Consider the following 22,911-nt stretch of genomic DNA (forward strand, 5'->3'; position numbering starts at 1 on the left):
CATTATTACCTGGGTTTGGTGTTTTATGTATTCCATGTGCCTGGATAAGCATTTATTGTGATGCTCCCTCAGGCGTTGTAAGTGCGCTTTTAACCTGGTGGATCGTGCACTCTGTCTGCAGGAGCTTAAGTAGAAACCAGTTGATGTAACATAACATCTGTATACCTAGAAATGCACATTTTTACACTTCTAATGAAAATATCTGCAATTTGAGTCAATAAAACGTCATCATGTTTACAGCTTCTGTAGATACAGGAAATCAAGTCCATAAACCTATTCAGAGAAAACAACATCTCCCCTACTTAAAATGTTGTTATAGAGATGATAAACTGGCATGAATGAAGTTCATGAAGCTCTTATCAGTGTGTTTATATGCATTGCATTAACCAGGTTACAGTGGCTTTCTCCAGTCAGCTGATTAACTGTCAACAAGAAGCCTGCTTTCTGTAGGCAGCAGGGTAGGGGATTACAGGTAAGAGGAGCGGCAGGATGAAAACAGAAATCTTTACACGGAGCAATGCGTCCTCACATTTAAAACAACTACAACCGAAGTCTGACTGAAGCTTAAACTAACACAAAGCAGCCTATAGAAGCCTGAATAACTCTTTTTCCAGCGCTGAACATTTAACTGTTTGTTACAATCAGCCACCACCCCCACACCGCTCGATAAAAAGGGAGCGGCAGCGTCTGCTATCACTAGTAATTACAATAATATTCATAACTAAAGCTGCAAGCAGCGATGAACGGGCCCTCGCACCTTTCTGCGCGTCGGGGGGTACTGGCGGGACGCCGATCGACGCTGCCAGGCAAAATGAAACCGGAACTCTGATGAGTGCAGTGACGCCTTCCACAAGACTCTACGACAAACGGTTCATGAGTTATGCAAGGGGGCGTGGCTAATATGTAGGGGGCTGGGATAACCATACCAATGAAGAAGGAACTCTCTGCTAGGGATGTCACGGTACCAGAAATCTAGTAGTCGATACCAATACCAGTGAATTTCCACGATTCTCGATACCCAATTCGATACCACGGTACAAAAAACAACAACAACAACAACAACAACAACAACAATCCAACACGCACTCTTTCATTTAAAACATTTGAACATTATAAAAAACAGAGGCATGTAGCCTTTAAGTAATAGATAAAAAGAATTGACCCATCCGTTCATTTTGGCGTATCAGCAGCATGTTATCAATCGATAGTCAGACGACGGACGCTATATTCTGACCGTGAATGCATCTGGTCCGTCAGCTCAGAGCAGCAGGTGTCACACACGGGACGAGAGAGTTGACAGACCGAGAAATGGCAGACGATTTGTTGTCAAAGTGAAAAGCAAACGCACCTATTTGGCAATATTTCACGTTTAATCTCAATGCTATAAGAGAACCATAACGTTAATGAGGTAATCGCCGCCAGGTGGATGGAGCCGTCACAGCCGGTGTGCACGGAGCAGAGGCGCCAGGTAGACCCCCGCAGCAGAACCCCACAGCAAAAGGGCTACCGGAGAAGCCAGACACACCGCCACCCGACGGTACAGATCAGAGTCAGCGCTCTGCACACTTGTAAAATGTCTTTTGTAATCAGTAACACCGGTGTCACAAGTTTATTAACCGGTGGGAAATTTTCCTCGCTATCGCATCCCTACCGATGTCCATTACAGGCATCGTACGGTACCTTCGGTACTGTAGAAAAAGAGTACCGTCACGTTTTTAGAATTTGGGCATCAACTTGATACCGAAGTATCGGTTCTCGTGACATCCCTACTCTCTGCTGAGTGAAATGACATCTCCCACATGAGTCTAAGACAAATGGTTCATATTACAATACAAAGAAGAATTTCTACAGTTTCAATAGGGCCTTCGCTGGCCCGACGTTGTCGGTGCTCGGGCCCTAATTCCTACAGTTTCAATAGCCTACCACATTTCACACATGTAGGTGAAACCTGAATGAGTGGCTCAATTTTTCCAACGTTGTCGGTGCTCAGGCCCTAATTATGACAATTCCACACAGATGTCTAATAGGATGAAATGATGAAGTGATGACATTTTGGACAGACATGGATGTAAACTGCAGCATGACTGGTTGGCAGAGGCATACAACCGCTCGACGGTATTTGTAGTTTAGCTTGAAAAGCAGATGTTTGTGCTGATGGTCTTTCCCTGAGAAGTCACTATAAAAACTTTAAAACCCAGACATTTCAGCACCTGGCGAGGTAACTGTTGAGTCACTGTTATTGATCAACCACCCTATTGCCACCAAAGATTTATTTGGATCATTTTGTACTATGGGACAGTAAAGGTCTTATTCATTGCACCTTTGAAACCTCCCAGATTTAATTTCATTGTGCAGATAATTGGTTTTTCTGCAGGTACCACCGCAGGCCTGGTGCTGGGATACACAGCAATCAGTAGCCAGTGCTCATTCAGTCCATTTGATTCAGACTATCCGTTTGACTCAAAAACTCTAATTAGGACAAGAGCAGTCTGTTATTTTAGAGCAGATAACGGATGCAAGACACCTCTAAGGAATCCTAATCATTCCCTCAGGTATCTTTGAAGTCTCTAGTTGTAATATTCCTGTAGGGATATTTTTGGTTGCCTGTGCAGTCTCCTTCTTATACAATCACTGTGCTTCTTTTTCATAAATCTGAAACAAAATGTAAAATCCAATGCGGAGGCTTGTACTTGTGAAATAATCAGCACTGCTGACAGTGCAAGTATCTCTCACTGATTCTTTAAAGAGCTGCACAGTCGTCTCTCTCTGTATTTTATACGACAGTAGAGGAGCTCTTTTCTAGTCTGCACAACATGTACTGTAGGAAACCTTCCACCCACCACACACACAAGCACACACATGATGCACACTCACTCCTTGCACTTCATTGAGCATCCACCTCAGTCAGCACCAGGGGGAGTTGTGAGGTCAGTAATAATAAGAGGTGATAGCAGGTGCCTTATTACACACAGGTTTAGATGCACTTTGAACTGATGCCAGAGCTGCAACACAGCTGACCCCATGATGACACACGTTGAATGACCGCACCTATTTGCATAATGAGGCGGAAATGCATAAAGAAATATAAAAAGAATATGTGTAAAGAAATGTATAAAGAAAAGAATACAGAAATAAATAAGTGTGGCGGGACAAATAAGGGGTGAAATGCAAAGGGAAAATTGTGCATAAATAAATAAATGCATAAATATATAAATAAATACATAGATTTAAAAATAAATGCAAAAATAAATAAATCAATTTAATAGAAATTAATACAAAAATAATACATAAAATTGAACAGAAGAGTAAATAAAAAAGTGAATTAATACAAAGATAAATAACAAAGCTAATTAAAACAGAAATATCAATTTATGTTGCATTTGATCAATTAATTAATGGCTACATTTATTTTTAATATTATTTTTGCTACATTTAATGACATATTTATTTATTTATTTATTGAGTCATTTATTTATTTATTTTGTTGCTTTTAGGGCATATTGGTGCATGGGAGCGTGCCCCACTGGCTCGCTCACGGCCGCCGCTCTGCACTGCGCTCATACAGCAGTTACAGCTGATAACGCCGTCTCGATGCCGTTACGGATGCCGTTGCCATGTTGAGAGCCGTGCGGAGGCAATAGAAATGCTCCCAGTCTGGCATTTAGCACCTTTAAAGTAAGGACTTGTAAGCCAAGAAAATGACAAACCCTGCAAAAGTAATTATGAATATTGTTAAAAAATAGTTTCCTTTGTGTGATTTTTTTCAAGAAGTCATTCAAAACTGGCTGATGAAGTCAGAAAAGTGGGAGACTTTTGACAGTAAAGTGTAAGAGTTAATGATGCAATGATAACATTTTAACCTTGTCGGTGTGATAGAAAGTCAAGTTTTGCATCAGTGGACAGAAGGGAACTTTCATTTAGTCAGGTACATTAAATCTCTTTGAGACTGAGAATCCTGACAATGAATTGCATAATATTGCATGAAAAAGTTATTCAGCTTAACTGTTCAGTTTACGTAGGGCTGGGCAATGTGGTAGAAATCAATATCATGATATCATAATGAGTTTGTCCTGTACTGATACATGATATGCAGTATGTGTATAAAACAACACAATTTCAAGAGTAACTTTCCCCACTAAAATGTCTTTGCTGACCTCTAGTGGTTCAACTTTTCAGCTTGCTGCAGTGATCTACAGGTGTACTCCTGGAGGACATTGTGACATCACTATTGGGTGTGGTTACAGGTGCAACAAAGCACACCTCTGCTGGGTGTGGTCGGAGGTGAAACAGACTTGTAACTTTCAACCAGAGAAGGCAGTGAAATGCTTTTCAGCCTGATGTTAAAGGGGACATATCATGCTCATTTTCAGGTTCATACTTGTATTTTGGGTTTCTACTAGAATATGTTTACATACTTTAATGTTCAAAAAACACATTATTTTTCTCACACTGTCTGTCTGAATACACCTGTATTCACCTTCTGTCTGAAAAGCTCTGTTTTAGCTCCTGTCTCTTTAAGCCCCCGTCCTGAAAAAGCCCAGTCTGCTCTGATTGGCTTGAGAGAGAAATATGGTGCATCTTTGCAAGCTGTGAGCGGTTGGGTGGGAGAAAAAATCGATACAGCATAGAATCGCGATATTTTGTGTGGCAATATTGTATCGATACACAGATGTCAAGTATCAATCTATTTATTATATAAACTGTTAACCTCTTAACAATCCGACAGCCCACCGGCGGGCCCACTCACTATTCAGTCTTTCAGAGGTTGTAGCGGGCTCAGTAAAGCTAGAGTGAAGATACTGCTATCGTAAGAAATTAGAAAACCTAAGGAATGAGTGTCCACCAGAGTTACATTAGAGAAGAAAGGCAACATTAAGACCCTAATATAAGGAGATATCAGTAGGCTACCTCCAGGTCTGGAAAGTGAAGCCAAGGTGGAAGTGCCTTAAACTTGCGTTCTATCTAACAGCCAGCAGGGGGCGACTCCTCTGGTTGCAAAAAGAAGTCTGATTGTATAGAAGTCTATGAGAAAATGAGCCTACTTCTCACTTGATTTATTACCTCAGTAAACATTGTAAACATGAGTTTATGGTCTCAATCACTAGTTTCAAGTCTTCTTCAATACAGCATGATGTTTATTTAGTAAATTATGGTCCCATTTAGAGTCAAACAGACCATAAAGCAGGGGATGCTTTAGGGCGTGGCTACCTTATGATTGAGAGGTCGCTACCATGGCGTTGTCCGGTCTGGGAGTTGTCCGTGTTTTCGTCTTACAACTTTAACCCTTTCACAGTGTGTTTTCAGTTCATGAAAGTTAATTATAATCTTTTTGGTTGCCTAAAAATGTCTTATTCAGCATTTGGTTGTACTTAGCTCCATCCTCTCATGTCACTTCTGGCTGCAAAAAAACAAGATGGCAACAGCCAAATACCAAGATGGCCACGACCAAAATGCAGCTTCAAAACAGCACTCCACCAACCAATGGGTGATGTCACGGTGACTACATCTACTTCTTATATACAGTCTATGGGAGATATACTAGTTGAATGAATTAATAAAATGTTGGATTTTCAGATTTTTGTAAAAAAGTAAAAAAAAATTGCCAGAATTTTTTAGCCATTTGTCAGAATTGTCTCAGGTGGACGGGGCTGTGTTAGAGCAATCTTTACATTTTTAAAATCCTGCCTACAGCCCTGAACCACACAGTTTAAAAGACCACAGCAAGTACATTATGTTCTGAATTATGTAGTCATAAGATATTTAACAAACAAAGAAATACAGATGTGCTAATAAAAGACAAAACAATAGATATGCAATGAGATTGGATATAAACAGAGAAAGCAGAGAACAGAAGACAGTGAGGAATCATCAGCAGTCGATACACATAAACACACCTACCACCTACATCCACACTGAAACATCCAGATCAGTCACCAAACAAAAGTCTCGTCCTTGGCAGCGCTGTGGAGGCGTTTGTTTAGACCTGATGGAAGGAGGGTGAACACACGAGTGTGGGGTGATGCGGTGTGTTCAAGGCCCCGGTGAGTGTTTTTTGCATGCGACACAATGATGTTTAAAGGAGTCTGTTTCTGTGAGCGACTGTGATCGCGGACTCATCCAGTAGCAGATGGAGGAGGCGAGGCTCTGCAGAGAGGAGAGCAAGGTGTGACTGAGTGGGTTTGTGGATGTTGTCAGTCCTGTTATGGCAGTGTTTACCGTGTGTTTGATAAAGAAAAGCGAGAGGACTCCTGTTCCAGAGCTCAAAACCAATGACCCGTGACTCAAATCTGTGATGTCAGCAAGATGTACGACTCGGAGCGGTTTTATGTGCGGCTTCATATAAAGCTTGTTTGAGCTGTTACTCCAAAATGAGCTTTTTTTTCTTTTTTTATAGTTGTGCTTAGAGTTATGAACCGGAAAATGATCCTTGGCACTGAAACCTTCACCTCGTCCATCACTTCTACATTGACTCCCATGTGGATACTAATGTGACATTACAGGACAGGCCTTGTCTTTTTATGGCTGTGGGAAAGGGGCCTAATATGCTCCCCAGGACATTTATTTTAATGCTTCTTTTGTAGTGTATTCTTTAAACTGGCTGCAACACAAATTTTCTATTTTTAGGACTATAATATTGACATTAACTTAAAGGGGAACTACGCCCTTTTTCAAATTTCATACAATACATGTTATTCCTATGGTCTAAGGCGGTCCAAAAATATTAGTAAACATGAACAACTCTCTTCCAAATCCAAAACTTAGAACTGCGCCATAGAAAAAAACCTGGCATGGCCATTTTCAAAGGGGTCCCTTGACCTCTGGCCTCAAGTTATCTGAATAAAAATGGGTTCTATGGGTACCCACAAGTCTCTTTCTTTAGACACATACTGTATATGCAAAGAGTATAGAAGCAAAGAGACAAAACTTGCTTTTTTGACAACAGCCGCTAGATGGCGCTGCGGTGGCGCTGCCGCCATTTTGGACTGAAAACGCCAATGAGTCTGTGGCTATGGATGTATAAAGAGATGTCTGTAAACCAAAGGATCACTTTTTTCGAGGCAAATCAACTCCCCAGTACGAACACTTTAATAGCCTTGCTTTAAATCATTACGTCCTAAAATTAGTTAACTAATAGCCAAATCCAGAGTTATTTTCCTCGGCATAATAAACGTGCATCAGACACATGGGACTGCACCGCCCTGCATGCTTATATGACATATCCAGTTCTGCCAGCTTCCTGCTAGCTGTATGCGGAACAACCAATTGACTTTCTCTTCTCTGTAATTTTTGTTCTTTGATATATGTCCCGGATGCAGTGACACAAAATGGAGCGTTTTTTGAAACAGAAAAGTGATGTTGGAGACAACCCTGCTCCAGTAAAAGCTCCAACGCGTGTGGTGAGGAAATACGACCCTGAATACTTTGGATTCATAGTGGCAGGCAGTGATGGGAGAGGGTAAACTGAATATTTATGTGGGTCAGTACACCTGACAGTGGCATAACACATATTTATAGCCCTGTTTTTCGTTTATTTGGGAAGGTGGTCCTCGGAAATTTTTGAACAATGAAAAGTGGACCTCAAGTTACAAAAGGTTGAGAACCCCTGTTATAGATGACACTGAGAGCACCCAGGGGAATGTTCTGACTATATGGGAACATTTCCTGTTTCACAACTGACAACACTGCAATAGAATGAAGCTCATTTGGGTATAAAAAAGAAACCAAACATTGTGTGGGTACACAAAATCAGCCTCCCATTCATTGTTTATGGAGCCAGCCCGATCGCACGAAAAGGTGCATGAATGACACGATAATTCTCGAGGCATTTAGCGTGCAATAACAACACCTTTGTTGCTTTTGGCGTGTTATGTGTACGCCATGTAGTCTGTACTGACTGCAAGGCAAGAGCATCCGCATAAATATGCTACACTCAAAGCTAGTGACATAGAATAAAAACTGAGAGAGACTGCTTATGGCGGGCGGAAGGGGAGGTTGATGGGTCCAACAAACACTGGACTTTCAACCTAGAGACCTGTATTCGAGACTGGTTTTCCTTTTCCCAAGCAAGGTTTACATTAACCGTTTTTTAGCCGGCATCACATGTAGCTGTCTGACAGATTAAATGATCAACGTCCAAAATGTCCATTGGGAAATATGCCTAATTAATTAATTAATTAATTAATAGAATATTAAATAGCCTAATATTGTAAGATACTGTATGCTGCCGAGGCAACTTAAATATAAACTTATATTACAAAAGTGTAAATACCTCCGCTGCGCTTTTAATCCAATACACTTTTTGTCACATTCATCAAATATAATTATTTATTTTATTTAATTATTCACATCAAATAGATAATTATAGAGACAAGGAGCGCGGCGATGTGCTCGCTGTGAGAAGAAGAGACGGTGGACTATTTCACGCAATGTTTCGGTAAGGTATTAATAATAATTTGAATGTCAACGTTATGAATGAAGCTTCAAACTATTCGGTAGGCTACAGCCCTATGAGCCACACAACACTATTTTGAGTTTGACAAACGTGGAAATTGGACCGACCAGCCTATTATTTAACTTATTTACTTTTAACTTATTTTTAAGTTATGTCAAATATAGGCTATTATATGGCTATTTAAAGCATATGTCCAGTAGTTGTTCTTTCTGGCTTGAATTCTTCAATATTATTAAAAAAAAAGTCTAGTATAAACCCTGGTCCCAAGTGTGTTGTTTTACTTAGTTTGCGTAGTAATTTTAAGCCCAACTATGATGTTTTTCCTAAACCTGACTGTGGTGTTGTTGCCTAAACATAACCGCAACTGTTCACGTGAACGAAGTGACGTTAAATGACACCGGAAAAGCCCTTTGACAATGTTAAGCCTAGCATATAAATAACATGCAAAAAGGCTAAAATGCGTTATCATGACACACAGAAATGTCGTGCTATTTATACGCCTTCCCATGAGATTGGGTTTGAGCAGCTCCAGACTTTATACATGATGACATCACAAATTTGGAATCTGGTTTCTTTGAGAAAGAGTAGCTCATGTTTACAAGTATTGATTGGATGAAAATAACATATTGAAATTCTTAATTCAGCTGGTGTTCCCCTTTAAAAGTCCTACCTGCCGTCTCGGATTCCAGGGTTCACTGTGAATAAGGTGTTCCTGTAATTAGTATATCTATGGTCTCTGCTCCATACTTAATAGATCAATTTTTAATGCAGATGCACTCATTTTAAGAGGAATTACCAGCTGTTATACAAACTAGTCAGACAATGACTAATGATATGTTCTACTCTGAATACAAGATGAATCAACTATAACTGGTGTTCATTAAAGGACAAAATGCATGCTTACAATGATGCATTTCAGCTGAAGGAAGTAGTGCCTTGGAGGACGAGGGTGACACTCTATAGAAGTCCTTGTTAGGTAGGTGGTACGGCAGAGTCCCTGGTGGCTGCAAGGGCAGACGGAGCAGCAGTCGGATGAACCGTGGCCGCTGCCCAAGTACTTATATTGTACTGTCACTGCAGACCGTCCAGCTCGTGGTGCAGTGCTAACTTTTCACTGAATGCAGCAGACTACAGAATATCTCAAAAACAGACAGTAGCAGACTTGGAGGCTGATTCAGCTGTTTGAAACAAAAACAAAAAACTAACTCCAGGACTGCACCTAAGTACAATTTTGAGGTACTTACTTGAGTAGTTCTATTTCATGTTACTTCACACTTCTATACCACTACATTTTACTCCTTTATCTGACAGCTATGTACACTCACAGTATGTCACTTTGCAGATGTACAGTTTATAGACAAATGATTTGATCAGTTTAAAACATCGTATTGGACTAAAAAAAAACAACAGTTTAGAACATTAGCTGCACCATGACCAGCTACAACATTAAAATGCAAAACAAATCTGCGTTAACTCGTTATTAACGTTAACTTTGACAGCCCTAATAATAATAATAATATAAAACTCTGAAAGGTGAAGTAGTTTTACTTTATTGCAGAACTTTTTACCTGTTATTATTAATTATTCAATGCAGAATTGCTACTTTTGCATAAATTATTTGAATATTCCTTCCCCCACAGGATCCAAGTGAAAACTAAATTGCACATCATTAATAACAATGTTTTGGGGAAACTTTGGAGTTGTAGATTTATGACTCATACAGATAGATTATTCATACAGATTGAGAGAGCTGACGAGGTTCCCTGCAGTTGTAGACGTTGATGTATCAGTTTTTAGATCATGCACAGAAAAATACTTAAAGCCACTGCAGGGAAACTGTTTTTACTTTTGCATCCCGTAATGGTGGGATCAAAAAAGATGCTCTGACTGTGCCTTTTTTAATATTACAGTGTCTTAATGTGAGTGATGAATGGGCTGAAACACAGGACAGGCTGTACCAATATTCACTGGGATGGTCACATCTTTCAACAAACACAAAAGCAATGCTAGAATGATTTAAAAGATGCCATAATTACATACAAAGTAGTGGCTTTAGGTGGTTTGAGAAATACATCGCGACATTGACTTTCAGATATTACATTTTCTTTCAGTTATTCAAACTCAAGTTCTGTTAACATATTTCAGTTGATCACGAACTGTTAAAGTTCATTTCATGGACGTTCAGCAGAAAGTGAAAAGTCATAAAGCTTCTTCTGTGACCTGTGGGATAACTTTGACCTTAAGAAAAGAAAACTTCAAGTATAAAGGTGAACAAACTTTTTTTTTTTCAATAAACTGACAGAAGTCACACAAACATACACCGATCAGCCATAACATTATGACCACCTACCTAATATTGAGTAGGTCCACCTTTTGCCGCTAAAACAGCCCTGACCCGTCGAGGCATGGACTAGACCACTGAAGGTCTGCTGTGGTATCTGGCACCAAGCCGCCAGTAGCAGATCCTTTAAGTCCTGTATAAGTTGCGAGTTGGGGTGGGTCCTCCGTGGATCGGACTTGTTTATCCAGCACATCCCACAGATGCTCGATTGGATTGAGATTGGAGAATTTGGAGGCAGAGTCAACACCTCGAACTCGTTGCCGTCCACATGATGTAAAAGAAAACGTGATCCATCAGACCAGGCCACCTTCTTCCAATGCTCCGTGGTCAAGTTCTGATGCTCACATGCCCATAGTAGGTGGTTTTAGCGGTGGACACGGGTCAGCATGGGCACCCTGACCGCTCTGCGGCTACGCAGCCTCATACGCAACAAACTGCGATGCGCTGTGTGTTCTGACACCTTTCTATCGGAACCAGCAATAACTTTTTCAGCAATTTGAGCTACAGTAGCTCTTCTATTGGATCGGACAACACGGGCCAGCCTTCGCTCCTCACGTGCATCAATGAGCCTCGGGTCTGACCCTGTCGCCGGTTCACCGGTTTTCCTTCCTTGGACCACTTTTGGTAGGTCCTGACCACTGCAGACCGGGGAACATCCCACAAGAGCTGCAGTTCTGGAGATGCTCCGACCCAGTCGTCTAGCCATCACAATTTGGCCTTTGTCAAAGTCGCTCACATCCTTATGCTTGCCCATTTTTTCTGCTTCCAACACATCAACTGCAAGGACAAAATGTTCACTTGCTGTCTAATATATCCCCCCCACTGACAGGTTCCATTGTAACGAGATAATCCACGTTATTCACTTCACCTGTCAGTGGTCTTAATGTTATGGCTGATCAGTGTATATATAGTAGGGCTGTCAATTGATTAAAATACATAATCGCGATCAATCACATGATTGTCCATAGTTAATCACGATTAATCGCAAATTCATTTCACATTTTTTTTATTTTTCAAAATATACCTTAAAGGGAGATATATCAAGTATTTAATACTCTTATCAACATGGGAGCGGGGAAATATGCTTGCTTTATGTAAATGTATGTATATATTTATTATTGGAAATCAATTAACAACACAAAACAATGACAGATATTGTCCAGAAACCCTCACAGGTACTGCATTTAGCATAAAAAATATGCTCAAATCAAAACATGGTAAACTGCAGCCCAACGGGCAACAACAGCTGTCAGTGTGTCAGTGTGCTGACTTGACTATGACTTGCCCCAAACTGCATGAGATTATCATAAAGTGGGTATGTCTGAGTGTTATTTAGCCTCCTTCGCTACAAGCTAGTATGACATGGTTGGTACCATGATATGGATTCCTTAGGTTTTCTAGTTTCATATGATGCCAGTATCTTCACTCTAGCTTTAAAACTGAGCCCGCTACAACCTAAAAATCACAAGTTGCGTTAATGCGTTAAAGAAATTAGTGATAATTTGCCGTTAAAACGAATTTGCGTTAACTCTCGTTTTTATTGCGTTAACTTTGACAGCCCTTATACAGTATATAGAATCTGCCAATAATACCCTGGAAACATGACAGCCACGAAGCAGTGAAGATGGAGCATGGCAAATAAATTACTGATGCTCCTATCAGTGTTTTCCATCTCACTGTGGGGGCAGATTTATTTTTATATTTCTGTGGTCCATCTAATCCTTTCGCTCGTGTAATCTAAACAAGATGTCTGTAGATACCGACTCACTCCTCCTCGTGTGGAAGGAAAGGCCTTGAGCCGCGGGCCATCCCCGAACTGTTGAGGGAAAGATTTGCTTTTAAGTCTAAACAGGTGGGAAAAACAACACAGAGCCCAAGGTTGGATAGATTAACAGGATTTATGAGCAGCACTATTTAAGTAACGGAGAGGACAGCCACAGGTTGACAGCTGTTACAGATGTTCAGAGAGTAACAGAAGAAACAAGACTCACAGCTGAGGTTCACAGCAACGATGAAGCTCTACAGGTACGTTTTCTGTTTTAAGATTCATTTCGATTACATGCACACTGATGATTCTGTTGTAATATAATGAGAGTTATGCAACTGATTTCAACTTTTAACAGACATAGATAGATAGATGGATAGATAGATAGATAGATAGATACTGTAGATAGATAGATAGATAGATAGATATATAGATAGATAGATATTGTAGATAGATAGATAGATAGATAGATATATAGATAGATAGATACTGTAGATAGATAGATAGATAGATAGATAGATATATAGATAGATAGATACTGTAGATAGATAGATAGATAGATAGATATATAGATAGATAGATACTGTAGATAGATAGATAGATAGATAGAAACTGTAGATAGATAGATGGATAGATAGATATATAGATAGATAGATACTGTAGATAGATAGATAGATAGATAGATAGATATATAGATAGATAGATACTGTAGATAGATAGATAGATAGATAGATACTGTAGATAGATAGATGGATAGACGGATGGATAGATAGACAGATAGATAGAAACTGTAGATAGATAGATGGATAGATAGATATATATATAGATAGATACTGTAGATAGATAGATAGATAGATAAATAGATAGATACTGTAGATAGATATATAGATAGATAGATACTGTAGATAGATAGATAGATAGATACTGTAGATATATAGATAGATAGATACTGTAGATAGATAGATAGATAGATAGATAGATACTGTAGATAGATAGATAGATAGATACTGTAGATAGATAGATAGATAGATACTGTAGATAGATAGATAGATATATAGATAGATAGATAAATAGATAGATACTGTAGATAGATATATAGATAGATAGATACTGTAGATAGATAGATAGATAGATAGATAGATACTGTAGATAGATAGATAGATGGATAGATGGATGGATAGATTGTATTGTGAAACTTTATAAACTAAATACTTCAGACCTGCATCATAGTGATACACAGAAACACATTTCATTTGAATCATGTTAAAACCACTTGAAGCAGAGGGATTTTATTCAAATTGCATTTAGACTCTACTTGACAGCATTTATACTTTTCAAGTAACTGATCTTAAAAGCTTTCAGAAAATGAACTAATGAAATAAAAGTATGAGTCTTAAGCTGATATTCATTACATGCTTTGCGGCTGTAGCTCAGTGGGTAGAGCGGGTTGTCTTTTAACAAGGTTGGTGGTTCGATCCCCAGTTTCTACAGTCTGCATGTGGACGTGTCCTTGAGCAAGACACTAAACCCCAAGTTGTTCCCCGGGCGCTTACAGCAGCCCACTGCTCCTGAAAAATACTTAGAATGGGTTAAATGCAGAGGTAACATTTCAATATATGTACCTGTATGTACTGTATATGAAGAATAAAGCTTTCTTCTTTTTCTTCTTAAAAATAATGAATTTATTTCTGTGTGTCACATCATATCAGAGTTTCTATCTGCCCAAAGCTAACGTGGGTTGGAGTAATGGACACAATATGCTTTATCGGTGCAAATCGTCCCCATCTCTAGATATGCACTTTTTAATGACACAACACAATTTTATAATTTGAGAATCACTTTAGGTGAACCAACCCTGACATTAGAGAGAGGATTTCATTTTGTCCATGTAACTGTAGACGTATATCAAGTAGATGCAAATTTGAGGAGACACACATAAACACAATATCCTGAATGATCCTGGAGAAAGTGATGATCACACAGTGCCTCTCTTTAATCCCCATAAACTTGATCTTGTGACGTGGTTCCTCTGACGTGAGACCTGATCCCCTCTTGTGGCAGGCATCTGCGCTGCACCCGGCAGAGGATGCAGCTGGTTGTCATGGCAGCAGTGCTGGCACTGGCGGGGGCGGGGCAGGACTGCAGGCTCCTCTGTCATCTGACCAACATCCGCATCCCTGTGGAGGGCTGTAACCAAACCCAATTCATCGACACCACCATATGTGAAGGACAGTGTCACTACGAGGTAATGTTAGATGATTCATACAGCAGCACCTGTTCTTATACTGAGACGCGTGGCAGTCTGTGCATTTATTCTGATTATATGAATGAATTTGTTGATCTTAACTCTGCTCACTTCAGTGTATAAAGCTGTCACAATATGAATATTATTATAATATTCGTAAACATAATCGATTGTTTTATATGTTAGATGTGCTTTAGTTGATTTCACCTCAGTTCAGCTTAATACAAACAACTTTATCACAGATTTCACACGACAAATAAAACAAGAAAAGACAATTATGTTGAATCACAGAATAAAAAGAGACCGGTCAACATGTTACAAAGTTAGAGGTTAAATCAGTAATTGTATGACCACTAAATTATAGATATATTGAAATACTCTATGTGACTAATGATTTAAGTTGGCATGGTGAAACCTTTAGCAGCGTCAGAATGACCTATTATATTTAGATGTGTGTCAACCAATTACAGATTACAGAAGGTTCCAGTCCTGTGTTCTAACTTTTAGTGGTTACACAGTAATTGTAATGTTTACGTGTGCTGGCAGAAGTCAGCAGTTTACAGTTATCTGTTTTTTATTTAAAATGCGCTCTATTAAAGGGACTGTTTGTAACTTTTTAAGCGTACAAATGTACCGGGTCGGGACACATGCGTGTGGCCGGACTCACTGCTCCGCTGTCTGCCTTCACGCATGCGTTCTCGCTGTTTCGCTCCACCTCTAGACGTGAACGTGCGCTCACTCCACACTGCAGGAGAGTTAGTTTAGCTCTGAGAATATCTAGTGAATGTACAGTGGATGTTTGTGCACAAATAAATGCTGCAGCTCCTCCAGACCAACAGAGGTTTCCCGTGTCTTGTGAAGTGACGGGGCTCCGCAGCGAGAAACGTTATCAGCTGCACCCGGTTGGAGACGGTAACGTTTCTCTTCCTGCTCAGCCAGCACCGACCTGCTTTTCCTGCTCAGTGAGTGATGTTGTGGTTTTAGCTGACGTGTGTCGTCTCACTGTTTTGAGCAATGTTCGTTCATGTCTATGTAGAGCGAGCAAGTGCGAGCCCGCCGCTGACTTTTGTTGACTTAACAGCCACAGGTGTCGCTGTTAACAAGCAATTCTGAAAGTTACAAATAGTCCCTTTAAAGTTCCCTTTCGTTATGGTATGCCACAAATCACTTATTCATGTGAAGGAGTGAATCAGTGGCATTTACGTCCATGTGTTTATTAATCATTTACTGTCCTCTGACAGGACCCGGTCTACAGCCGCCCCCATCACCTGGCTAATCAGAAGATCTGTAACGGGGAATGGTCCTACGAGGTGAAACGCATTGAAGGATGTCCAGTGTTCACCTATCCTGTGGCCAGAACCTGCGACTGTGTCCAATGTAACGCAGACGGAAACACAAACTGTGAGCGCTTTCCTGGAGATATAGCCACCTGTTAAAGAAACCTATCGTCTATCCTACATTTACTTATTATTGTGTCACTTGACTTGGTACTAAAATAAACAGGTATCACTTTTTGGAGTTTTGTCTTTTTTTTCACAAGTAACATTATGTTTTAAATGTGTCCTTTTATATATCTCAGCTGTCTTTGATCAGAATCATCAGTCTCGCATTTCAATCTGCTCTGCTCTGTCGTCGTTAACGCCGCCAACAGTTTGTCAACACAGATGAAATGTCACAAGTCAGTGCAGGAGAAATTGTCTGTAGATGAAGCAGCGAGATAGCAGAGTGACTTTAAAGTCATAAAGGCCAACTGAGAGATTGAATGTCCCACCAACAGTTTTCCTTTTCCGTCCTGACCAAAGTGACTGACCCCTAAAATTCAATAGTCCTGCGATCCAAGTTTTCCTGCTGAGAATGGAAGGTCATCCTATAAGAAAAAGAGCAGGCCTCACCTCTTTTTTGACAGGTGGAAATGAAAATATAGAGTTTGCAGTATATCCGAAAGCTCCGCTAAAGTGCCTGCTGATCAGTGGCTCTCTTCAGTGGGCGACACTAAATTTAGGAACAGCTCGGTTGGCAAAATCTTGCATATTTGTTTCTGCACATAAGCCATTATTGTAATAGACCGTTATGTGTGATGGTGCTTATTTCTGCACTGTTGTTAAAAGATGAGTTTGACATTTTGGGAAAAATGCTTATTCGCTTTGTAACAGAATGTTAGATGAGAGGATCTTTACAGTACCACTCTTGTGTCCATTAAATATAAAGCTACAGCCAGGAGATTGTTAGCTTAGGTTAGCATGAAGGCTGGAAACAGGGAAACATCTGTAGTTCAGCACATAACCCCTAACTTAACCTAACATAACGTGTTTATCAGGGAGGTTTAAAGGTGCTAGTAGGTGGTTTTTTATTTCCTTTGGACAGAATCAGGCTAGATGTTTCCCCCTGTTTCCAGTCTTTATGCTAAGCTAAGCTAATGGTCTCCGAGCTGTAGGTTCATATTTAACCAACCCGGTCTCACGGGAAGGTATATAAATACCACAACATTACACGGATATTCTGTGTGTCATGAGTACGCATGTACGCCACACACACGTCCACAGTTAGGTTTAGGCAAGAAAACCACTCAGTTAGGGTAAGGGAAAACGCCATTGTTGGGCTTAAAATAAGTAAGTAAACTAAGTAAAACACGTACAGAAACAACTACGGAAAACACGTCACAAACGTCAATAAAAAACATGTGACAATCGTCTCTAACGTAACTTACAAAACAAAATCCTGTCAACAACGGTCTCTAACACGGGTCTCCTGGTTAAAAGTCATACTAGCTTGTCACAAAGAAGGCTAAATAATGCTCCAAACTTACGCGAAATTTTGGCAAGGAAAAACTGGCATGACCTCTGATCTCAAGATATGTGAATGAAAATGGGTTCTATGGGTACCCACGAGTCTCCCCTTTACAGACATGCCCACTTTATGATAATCACATGCAGTTTGGGGCAAGTCATAGTCAAGTCAGCACACTGACACACTGACATGTTTGTCATGTTATGATTTGAGCATATTTTTATGCTAAATGCAGTACCTGTGAGGGTTTCTGGACAATATTTGTTATTGTTTTGTGTTGTTAATTGATTAACAAGTAAATATAAGTATTAAATACTTGACAAATCTCCCTTTAAGGTACATTTTGAACAGATATTAAATGTGTGATTAATTTGCGATTAATCACACATTTATATTAATATGGACAATCGTGCGATTAGTCACGATTAAATATTTTAATCGATTGACAGCCCTAATTCTTTCACTTTGGGCAAAAGTCAAACCACAGCAGTAAAATCAGTGCATGCTTTTGTTCTGCAGAACAGCATTGTTTTTGTTTTTATTTCAAACTTTGCCTTAAAATTCAAGAAACTAGAATTCAAAAAGGCAGAAAATGATGAACATCTTTGCAGAGAAATGAGAATGATAATATAATAATATAAATAATAATAAAATACTGCAGACTGTCATTGTTTCTATGATACAGTTTGTAAAAGGCTTGTTTTTAGCCAAAAGCAGGTGCAGCTTCGCAGAGTAACGTCTTATTAATCCAGAGACACGAGGCCCTGCTAATGACCGAGAACTCACTCATTAACATGAGGAGCTGTTAATTACCTATAGTGTCGTGACTTGGCAACTTGCCAGTTTTATCCTTACGTGATCTCCTTTGGTGTGGACAGCATCTAATTCAAACTAACAGTATAATGTGTTGTCATCATTAGTGGGGTGAAGGGATTTCATTGAGTAAATGATCATGTTGTGATTTATTTTAGTATTTAATGTTTGCTGTAAGGCATAAAAATGATGACCCACGTAGTTGTTTCTCAGTAACATCTCTTTTAAGTGTGAAAACAGAGGGGAAAAAGAGAGGGCAGCTCCACATGATGAATCATTTATTCATATTGCTTTTAAAAAGCTAAAATATGGTGATGAAATTGATATAATAGTGACAGCAGAGAGGAGACAACATGGGCTCGTTGTGACAGTTTAGTGAGCTTTTTCTCATAAATGGTACTGCAGCAATTTAGTATTGCACTTCCATGAAGTTGGGGGACTCACAAGAGACCGAATGAAACCAAGAACAGTCAGAGTCAAAGCTGCAGGGACCGAGATATTCTGACTTTGAGTCCTTAATATGGGTCAAACTCCAAAAGCAGTAGATTCTACATTTCTAATAATTCATCTTTCATTAGACATCATCAGGGTTATTTTTCCAAACTTTGGAAAGCTCCCTATAGAGCCAAAGAAGACATTCTCCAATGTTTTCAAAGGCTGAGTGGTACTCCTTATGACAATTAAACTGAACTTAAAGGTGCAATACAACAACTTAATAAAGCTTATTGTAACTTGTTTCAGTGTACTGTAGTGGTTCCCAGCCTGGAGGTCAGGGCCTGTATTTGAATCAAATTTTTAACTTAAAGGAGCAGTGTGTAGGATTTTGGGGGATGAGTTAGCATGAATGGAATCTAATATTCATAACTATGTTTTCATTAGTGTATAATCACCTGAAACTAAGTTTGTTTTCGTTAGCTTAGAATGAGCCCTTCATATCTTCACAGAGTCCGCCATGTTGCACCGCCATGTTTCCAGAAAGGATAAACCAAACACTGGCTCTAGAGAGTGTTTTGCATTTTGAAGGCCACCGTAGTTGTCCAACACGTTTGTGAAACTGCAGTAACATGAGCCGAAGAGTGCAAAACCGTGGTACCGCCAGCCGCCGTCTGACTTCCGTTGCTTCTAAAGTAGGGAAGTAAGGATGGTGTCTGAGCGAGGCGAATGATGTTACCGCAGTCTTGAAAAGGGGGGAGTGGATAGTAATTTAACAGTCATTGTTTGGATGAAAATCTTTGAGATTGCCCCTTTATGTGAGGTGAGATGTTGCCCTGTTGCCTTGTGTCTCTCAATGTTTTGTTTAGTTACATCATTTTGTTGTCTATTTGATTTGAATTTGAATTTGGATTTGTTTATTGTTTGTTGTCTTGTAGACTTCGTACTGTCATCTATCATTTAATGGTTATATATTGTTTGTCAATGTGTTTGGTTATGAAAAAGAAAAGTAAAATATTCAAAAAAGAAAAGAAAAGGGAGGAGTGAGCAGAGGGGTACTTAGTTGGTTGCAATCTGCAACCACACCACTGGATGCCGCCAAATCCTTCACACTGTCCCTTTAAAATGGTTTGAGTGCCCCTATATACTGTCTCAGAAAGAAGATGCAGTTAAATGTATCAGCGTGGTTGCTTCGAAATCAGTGTTTAACATTTTTGCTGTAAAGTTTAATCTGGAGTGATTTTAACCGGAGAACACTTGCTTTTAAAGATTATCAATATTTGAGCCAGCCAGTAGTGAGCGAGGGTCAAAGCCAAAGTGCTCTAACAAGTGAGGCAATCCATGAAATGATTAATGATAGAACATAATGTAACAGAATGATCAATGGCAGAAAAAAAGAGGTTGTTAAAGAAATAAGATGTGAGAAGATTACATCTTCTACTTTAAGACAGCAGCACACTGAAGCAAGTTCAGGAAGAAAAATATATGAGAGAGGGAGCTGAAGTATCTCTTAGACAAGTTTTCAGATTGTTGTTTGGAGGAAAATGAGTTGAGACTACAGTAGAGGGCAGGCAAAGCTGACCTAAGCTGCTTGTAGAGATGGTCTGTGGCCTGAGGGTGCTGCTTTCTCAGCCTGTAATGCATCACAACATTTTTTGATTTCAGTACAAACAGCCCGAGGTACACAGCCAGCAGAGGGAGTGCAAGATAGATGTGACATGAAGGAATCTCAGGAAGATGCAGATACAGCGATATAGTTCCTCTTTAGAAACACTGGCAAGTAAAAGGCATTAGAGGAGCACAGACCTCCACCAGCGCTGAATAATTACCCAAAGACATCATTTCCACCACTTACAGCTTTGGTGAAATTGAATCAATCGATCCCAAACGCTGGAGCTATGAAGCTGGAAATCGATCTCTGTGATCTCTGTTTCATAGTTACGACTACAAAAGGACAATAATGACAGGACTCTCATATTTAAATCAACGTCACGCCAACCTCTGATTTAGTGAAGATGACCAGTCATTTCCAAGGAAATCTGACGTTATGTTTAAGAGACAAACAGCTCACAAACCAACAGGCTTGCATGTGAAAACATGAACTTCTCGCCAAAACAGCACAATAAATGATTTTATGGCTGGAGGTAATGATTCTTTTTATTATTGATTATTTGTTCGATTAATCGTCCCCCCCACCACCACCAAAAAAAAAAAGTGAAAAATGCTTATCACAACTTCTTATATATAACCTGAAGTGATGTCTTACATACAATTACCTGTACAAAGATTTGATATTATACACATATCTATATGCCACTTCTCATATGTATAATCCTTACCATTTAACCTGTTTATATTTTGAGAAGGGCTGTAAATCGATTAAAATATTTAGTCACGATTAATCGCATGATTGTCCATAGTTAATTAATCGCACGTTTTTTTATCGGTTCTAACTGTACCTTAAAAGGTGGATTTGTGTCATGGCCGGGGGTAAATATGTTTGCTTTATGCAAATATACTGTATATGTTTAAATTTATAATTGGAAATCAATTAACAACACAAAACAACGACTCGTGGGGACCCATAGAACCCATTTTCATTCACATATCTTGAGGTCAGAGGTCAAGGGACCCCTTTGAAAATGGCCATGACAGTTTTTCCTCGCTAATTTAGCGTAAGTTTGGAGCGTTATTTAGCCTCTTTTGTGATAATCTAGTATGACATGGTTGGTACCAATGGATTCTTTAGGTTTTCTAGTTTCATATAATGCCAGTATCTTTACACTAGCTTTAAAACTGAGCCGCTCCAACCTAAAAATCGCAAGTTGCGTTAATGCGTTAAAGAAATTAGTGGCGTTAAACCGAATTTGCGTTAACACGTTATTATCGCGTTGACTTTTACAGCCCTAAAATGAACGTTATGTTACTTGCGGCTATTTCATTAGAATTAAATTACATAATGTGAATAAACGTGAATAAACGTGACTAAATGTAACGTGAATAAAACTTTTATACATTACCTCGTCCGTGAACATGATTTCTGTCATGATTTTCATCGGCAATGGGGAAAACGCCAACTCCTATGATCCCACGTTACTTCATGATGTCATCAAACTACTCCTTTTGTTATTGTTTTGATTGAGATCCCCCTAGTGGCAGAAATGACATATTGTGCCTTTAATTGACCAATTGTTTCAGCACTGCTGAATTTATTAAAACAAGCTGGCAACACATCAGATTCATGACAGTAGTCTATATATATTTAATTCTACTCACATCTGAGTGAAAGATGGGACAGCCCCATTACTTCATCTCCTCTGTCAACATCCAGACGGACCTTCGACCTACTCACCCTTCGTGTTCATAGATTTTTGTTTCAGCCTTTAAACTCCTCGCAGACTCTTCTGTCACATCTCCAGTTCACTGCAGGCTGGATATCTGCTGACAGATTTCAGTCCATTTGGGTCACTGGTGTCCTTTAATAGCGGCTTGTTTTTTATCCAGCGGCTCCCCGGAGGTTCGTGCTCTCGCCTCGCTAATGACTGCCGCAGCCAATATTTAGATAGACATTTTATCAAGTTTATAGACGAGTCTGTCGCTCTGCTGGAGGGAGGAAATGGACACGGTCATGTCGTGGATGGCTTTGTGTCAGGCTGTGATGAATCCTTCCTTGAGTTGAATTTTATAAAAACTAACGACAATAGAAGGTTATATATAGCACGGTCCCAAGCACACTATTATCACTACTATCTTTTATTAACAGCTATTAAGGGCTCTGCATGGGCACATGGATATAAGTACTTTCCTGCATGTGTTTCTGTGTTTTTTGTATTGTATTCTGGTTTGCCAGCTTGAATTTAATTGATGTGTGATTTAGGCCAGTGAGAGTACTGGAGGCGCACCAGACTGAAATGTTTAAGAACCAGAGCTGCGGCCATCCAATGAAACAACCAGTGATTTATTCATTCCCACAGCAACTGGGCTGCTTTGTGTTAGCAAATGCAATTATGTAGCCTATTAACAAGACTAAGAATCTACAGCCATGCTAGCAGCTCTGAGGCTGAACTGAGGCACAA

General features: G+C 39.6%; 1 protein-coding gene and 1 long non-coding RNA gene across 2 annotated transcripts; one reads left to right on the forward strand and one right to left on the reverse strand.

Moving 5' to 3' along the window:
* Window positions 1–12,553: 12,553 nt before the first annotated feature.
* Window positions 12,554–16,315, forward strand: fshb (follicle stimulating hormone subunit beta). The gene is made up of 3 exons (XM_037789029.1): window positions 12,554–12,818; window positions 14,620–14,803; window positions 16,045–16,315. The coding sequence occupies exons 1-3, from the start codon at window positions 12,805–12,807 to the stop codon at window positions 16,237–16,239; spliced, it is 393 nt and encodes a 130-aa protein (XP_037644957.1). The 5' UTR covers window positions 12,554–12,804; the 3' UTR covers window positions 16,240–16,315.
* LOC119499828 lies at window positions 14,630–22,361 on the reverse strand. The gene is made up of 3 exons (XR_005209450.1): window positions 22,112–22,361; window positions 21,856–21,984; window positions 14,630–14,745 (listed from the first exon to the last, which is right to left on the reverse strand). It is a non-coding gene; the product is annotated as an uncharacterized LOC119499828 (long non-coding RNA).
* Window positions 22,362–22,911: the final 550 nt, after the last annotated feature.

This window comes from Sebastes umbrosus, chromosome 2 (genome assembly GCF_015220745.1).
Source record: "Sebastes umbrosus isolate fSebUmb1 chromosome 2, fSebUmb1.pri, whole genome shotgun sequence".
NCBI lineage: Eukaryota > Metazoa > Chordata > Actinopteri > Perciformes > Sebastidae > Sebastes > Sebastes umbrosus.